The 6,451-nt window shown below is 43.5% G+C and overlaps 1 protein-coding gene across 1 annotated transcript; it reads right to left on the bottom strand.

Annotated features, from left to right (window-relative positions):
* Window positions 1–2,353: 2,353 nt before the first annotated feature.
* LOC309860942 (protocadherin alpha-10-like) lies at window positions 2,354–4,753 on the bottom strand (the record flags this gene model as incomplete). The annotated part of the gene is made up of 1 exon (XM_082723367.1): window positions 2,354–4,753. One exon carries the CDS (start codon window positions 4,751–4,753, stop codon window positions 2,354–2,356), a length of 2,400 nt encoding a protein of 799 aa, XP_082579493.1.
* Between the last annotated feature and the right edge of the window lie 1,698 nt (window positions 4,754–6,451).

Here is a 6,451-nt window from a genome sequence, read left to right on the forward strand (position 1 = left end):
AAAATCACTTACCACAAAAAAAACCTCAATTCTTATCTCAATTACAGCATTGTACAAAATTAACTATGAGGATAATCATAGTTTCTGAAGAAGGTTTTTTCTTAAGCAAAACAGAAAGAAGGATTCACCTGTATATACTTCGTGCTTGATTTTCTTAGCCATAAATATGCCTGAGCAGAAAAAAAAATTACTGTAGAAGACTCTACAGTGAATAAAAGGATGGTTCTAGAGGCACTGGGTAGCACAGTGGGATAAAGCCTCTGCCTTTGGCTCAGGTCATGATCCCAGAGTCCTGGGATCGAGCCCTGCACCAGGCTCTCTGCTCAGCAGGGAGCCTGCTTCCTCCTCTCTCTCTGCCTGCCTCTCTGCCTACTTGTGATCTCTGTCTATCAAATAAATAAATAAAATCTTTTTAAAAACTTTAATTAAAAAAGGATGGCTCTAGAATCTAAAAGATATACATTTGAATATCATTTTTACCATGTACTAGCTTGATGGCAGTAGACAAGCTAGAAAATTATCTTACCATCTCTTAGTTCGTCTTTAAAATTTGGATAGTAAAAGATATTTTATTAGTTGTTAAGAGGACTAAATAAAATTACATATTTTAAGTCCTTCACACAGTGTTCTAATAAACAGAAACAGTTCAAAGAGTAGTGGCTTATTTATAGTTGGTGACTGTTCTTGTTCTACTTTGTAGCTATGGTTGAAGAGAATTTCAGTATGATAAACTAGGGCATGTTTTTTTCCTTTTCAGACGATTTTCTAATGCTCATCTTCATGGAAGTCATCCTTTTTTGTGCGTAAAAAATGGTGACTAATGCCTCCTCAGTATTTCTGTTAACTTTACCCTATCCATAACATGGTTCTTCTCTACAATGTAAATATATCATATATAATTTATTTCTTCACACAATACAGTTAAAGTGTTTTTAACTTAGGGAAGCCTGGGTGGCTCAGTTGGTTAAACATCTGCCTTCAGCTCAGGTCATGATCCCAGGGTCCTGGGACTGGCCCACATCAGGCTCTTTGTTCAACAAGGACCCTGCTTCTCCCTCTGCCTGCCACTCCCTCTGCTTGTGTGCTCTCTCTCTGACCAATAAATAAACAAAATCTTTTTATTAAAGGCTTCTAACTTGTACACTGGAAAAAAAGGGATAAAATAAACTTTCACATCAATTGATTTAGATGCTTACAGGTCTAAATACAAGTTCTCTGTGATCTCTTTAAAGAAGACAATTCACATCATGAGTTTGCATCAAATGTATCTAAAGTATACAACATCAAATGTGAAATGTGACCAACACCATCACTGTCAAATTCAAGTGACTTTATAAATACTCCATGGTTGTTATGCTTAAGCTATTTAAATCAATGTCATTTCAAAGACCTACTGGCTTGATGGACACAGGCAGCAGTACCACCTTTCCCCATATATGGGAAGATCCCCTTAAACTCAAAGCACAAGGAAGTGTGAATTTTCCTAACCCTACCCTAAAATACTTCTATACAGCCTTACAATCGGTACCATGAATGGAAGAAACATAAATATGATCAAATATCAATGAATTAATCTGGAGGAGAGCAGCAATAGACTCAGCAGGCAATTAGGAAAACTGAAATTACACTAGGAAATAAAGAAAAAATGTAGTTTATCTGAAGCAGCCAAAGATGATGAAGAAAATGAGCAGGAAATCATGAAAGGATTAAAGGAAAAAGTAAATTCCTCCCCAAAGGTAAGAGTGCAACTTCATTCAGTATCTCAGAAGCATGCCATTGATTATAAAGAAACAAACTTATTCATGAAAGAAAGCCATCTCAACACCCCATGCCCATTAGTAATAAATAAACTTGTGGTTTGAAGGAAGGTAAGAATTCAAACACATTTCAAACTCAAAACAACTAACTTATGAAGTTATGCATTATTATGGTGATTTTTAATACATGAACACAATGAGTGGAGGACACCAATTAGAATACGGAATTGAACAGAAAAAGTGAACTTGCTGCAAAATTCAGAACTAGAATATTTAAGGTTTGCCTACATCCTCCATTTCCCATCAGTGATTCTCGCCTGGATAACTTAGCCTTCTTCATTCACAGACAGCTTTAGCGATCTATTTCATTATTGCTACTACTACCACTATTATTATTTCCAGCAACTAAATAATGTTCTGCTGTGTTCATGAAGATTTCGGTGAAAAGTAATAAAAACGGCTAGACTTCCAGTGTGTTTAAAAATAAACCATCCCAAGGGAAAAAACAAAAACAAAAACAAATAAATGAAATAATAAACCTACACAAATGTCGCTGAACATATTATGCGATTGACATCAACAGGCATTAAATACATTCAGATTACTGTACTTACATCATTCCCGAAAATATGCTGTTCTCCACTATCTCCAGAATTTGAACAAGGAGGAATACTAGGGCTGAAGGCCATGAGGTCGGTCTTGGGAGCGCCCTCCCCAGAGCACACCCTCTGCCGCCTCTGCTGCGAGTACGACCAGCTCCCCACCGCGCTGGAGCACACGAGCGTGGGCTTCCCAGGCCCGCACGCGCCCTCCCTGGGCGGAGCCGAGCACCGCAGCGCCGTGTACAGCAGCAGCGTGAGCACCAGCAGGCTGGACACCGCGCAGATGGCGACGATCAGGTACACGTTGACGTCCACCAGCGCCGTCTCGGCGCCAGCGGCGCCCGCCAACACCCGCGACGACGCCTTTGGCGCCTGGCCGCTCTCCACCAGCGACAGCAGCACGGTGGCCGTGGCCGTCAGCGCCGGCTCGCCGTGGTCCTTGACCAGCACCAGCAGGCGCTGGCGCGGCGCGTCCGCCTCGTCCAGCGGGCGCGTCGTGCTGATCTCGCCCGTGTACAGCGCCACGCGGAACGGGCTGCGCGCGCCCCCCGCCGCCGGCTGCAGCTCGAACGACAGCCACGCGTTGTAGCCGGAATCCGCGTCCACCGCGCGCACCTTCGCCACCACGTGGCCCGCGCCCACCGACCGCGACACCAGCTCGCTCAGCGCGCCGCCCCCGCCGCCCGCGCCGGGCCGCGGCAGCAGCGCGGGCGCGTTGTCGTTCTCGTCCAGCACGAACACCTGCAGCGTCACGTTGCTGCCCAGCGGAGGCACGCCCGCGTCGCGCGCGCTCACTTGGAACTGCAGCAGCTCCAGCTCCTCGTGGTCCAGCGGCTGCAGCGCGTACACCTTGCCGCTCTCCGCGTGCACCGACACGTAGCTCGACAGCGCGCGCTCGCCCACGCGCCGCTCCACCAGCGAGTAGGACACCCGCGCGTTCTCCTGCGCGTCCGCGTCCCGCGCCGACACCGTGAAGATGTGGCAGCCGGGCGGGTTGTTCTCCTTCACGAACACCGTGTACTCGGGCTGCGCGAACGCCGGCGCGTTGTCGTTCACGTCCGCCACTTCCACGAACACGCTGGCGGTGGCGGAGAGCGGAGGCGATCCTCCGTCCCGTGCTGTTACCACCAGCTCATAGTTGGACACGCTCTCGCGATCCAAGGCGCTGTCCAGCACCAGCGAATAGTAGTTCTTGAAGGTGGACACCAGCTTGAAGGGAACGTGGTGTGTTAGTGAGCAGGTCACCTGCCCGTTTTCACCAGCATCACGGTCAGTTACACTGATTAGGGCGATGACAGTTCCCAGTATAGCATCCTCTGGAACAGATAATAATAGCGACGTCACCAGCAACTCCGGAGCATTATCATTAATGTCCAAGATTTCTACCAAGATTGTGCAGTGACCAAACATGGGGGGATGTCCTTTGTCAACTGCTTCTATTTGAAGTTTCCATAATTTAGTTTCTTCAAAATCTATTTTTCCGTTTACTTTTATTTCTCCACTGGCCGAATCAATGTGGAAAAAGTCTTCTGTATTTGAAGAGACATCAGCGGCAAAGGAATAAAGAATGTGGCTGTTTGAACCTTCATCCAAATCCGAGGCGTTAAGTCTAATAACCAGTGTACCGTTTTTCGAATTCTCCAGTAATTTTACACGATGGACTGCTTTGTCAAACATTGGGGCATTGTCGTTTACATCCAGCACTGTGATGTGTAACTCTGTGCTACCTGTCAGCTCAGGTTTGCCCCCATCAGTTGCTTGGAGCACCAACAGAAGCTCTGAAGCGACTTCCCTGTCTAAGGGTTTTTTTAGTACTAGTTGGAGGGGTTTTACCTGATCATTGGTGGGTACTTCCAGAGAGAAATACTCATTGGGGCTCAGTTTGTAAGTTAGCAGAGCGTTTGCCCCGATATCTGCATCAGAGGCGCCCTCTAGTGAAAAATGAGAGTCAAGAGCCCTTGTTTCGGAAATAAACAAATTTTTTTGTGTTGCTGGGAATACAGGAAGATTGTCGTTAATGTCCTTCACCTCCACCTCCACATGGAAAACCTGCAGCGGCCTGTCCACGATCACCTCCAGGTGGATGCTGCACTCCGCGCTCCGCCGGCACAGCTCTTCCCGGTCGATCCGAGAATTCACAAACAAAATACCATTCTGTAGATTTACCTCCAGAAGGTCCCCGTGACCCTTGGATGCCACCCGGAACAGGCGCGATACAAGCTCCGTCAGCTCCAGCCCCAAGTCCTGGGCGATGCGGCCCACGAAGGTGCCGTGTTTGGTCTCCTCCACGACCGAGTAGCGGACCTGACCACTGCCGGCCTCCCAGACTGCAAGGAGTAGAACGGAGAGCAGCAGGCGCTTGGTTTCCTGGCCACCTCGTCCTGAAGCTAACATCCTGCTTTGCTTCTCGTTAGTAAATCAACATTTCATCAGCCTAAAGATGTAGTCCTTTTAGATCTTTCTTTTGAGTCCTTGTTCCTGAGATCCCAACTGATCTTAACAACATGGATGTGCACAGTCTTTAAAACACCGGAACCCGTGGAGATTCTTTCTGGTCCGTGAACTATCGTAATTTTCTTCTGTTCAAAGAATCCGCTCCTTAGAGAACAACGACATCCTGTGGCTCAAAATGGAAGTACGTTTGTGTTTATACTATTTCTTTCACTTCTATTGCTTCTCTCATAATTCCTTCATATATTGCTCCATTTTTAATTTGTAGGCCTTTAGTTCTTTCTTTATACATTCCTTATGTGTGACCACTGGTTCTTTAAAGGTGGTTTTTGCCTTACAAATTAGAATCCTATCAGTTTTACCTTGGATATAGACATCTAAGAGAACGCACTACTGAACTAACTATATTATCATGTATATAAACACTAAAAGAAGTCCGTACTTGTAGATTACTAGAGATGGTGTGTTTTTTAGGTTTTCAGAAAGTGATCATTTTGGAATGGCCTCTTGTTGAGCTTATTCCATTGCTAATACTACAATTTATATCACTTAATCCTTATACTATGTTAAATTATTCTAAGCATTTCATTCAACTGTGAGAAGAATAACTCAAGATACAAATTCTCTTAAGTTACCACCTCAACATAATGGTGTTTTAAATCAATACTGAAATGCAAGCTACTTACCAGTTTATCCAAAGATTTATTTTCTTTGATATTAATGAATTTACCAAGTACTGACTCTGAGAAATACAAAGTATTTTCATTGTATCTCCTCAGAATGAATGTTGTAGTTTCCATCCTGAAGGACAACTTAAATTCACATTACATTCATTGCTATTTATAAAATACTTTCTAACCCTCCCAAGGAAAACCCACTGAATCAGGAATTCAGGTTATATTTTCTGTTTGTTTATATCCATTTTACTCCAGAATTGGCTTACAGAGACTAGAGTAGAGAAGCATCTAAATCTAATTCATTTACTCAATTTTTATTTTCCTGTTCTTATCTCCAGTGCAAAAACCATGTGGAAATTTGCATCACAATACCAATTACAATAAAGCTTATCAGTCTTATTGTAAAAGAGAAATATTTTAACCATTCTCAAGACTTTTAAGAAGCCAACTATCCAATATCTGAAATCCTTCTGATAAGATGGCAGCCACTGGGAAAATACCAAATTTCTCTACTGAAAAAAATTATAAATGGCTACCCATAGCAATCTTTGGTTTTTATGAGAAAGTGAGCTGCAGTCTTCATTTGGAATACTTCTAAAACTAGGGATTCAATGATTATAAATCTATACAAAAGATTTATAGTTCTAACTACTTGTAATTCTTTTTTAAGTTGTGAAAGCCATAAACTGAAGATATTGCATAAAGAGGAGCAAAAACTTTTTTAGCACATGTGGGTTACTAAATTCAGAAAAAGACATGACAAAGACATGACTCCTTGGGTTTGCTGATTTAAATAATCTAGTCCCTTTGGGAATATGACAGGATGGAGGTCCATTCCATTTTTGGTTTAAGGAATTGCTTCATTAGTTAAGTACACATCAAAGACAGTTTTTAAAGCCCTCAGAATACCAAGGCTATCATATAGCTCAATAATTATAGTATATGAATAAAGCCAAATGGATTG

Source organism: Mustela nivalis (assembly GCF_964662115.1).
Source record: "Mustela nivalis genome assembly, chromosome: 3".
In the NCBI taxonomy this organism is placed as follows: domain Eukaryota; kingdom Metazoa; phylum Chordata; class Mammalia; order Carnivora; family Mustelidae; genus Mustela; species Mustela nivalis.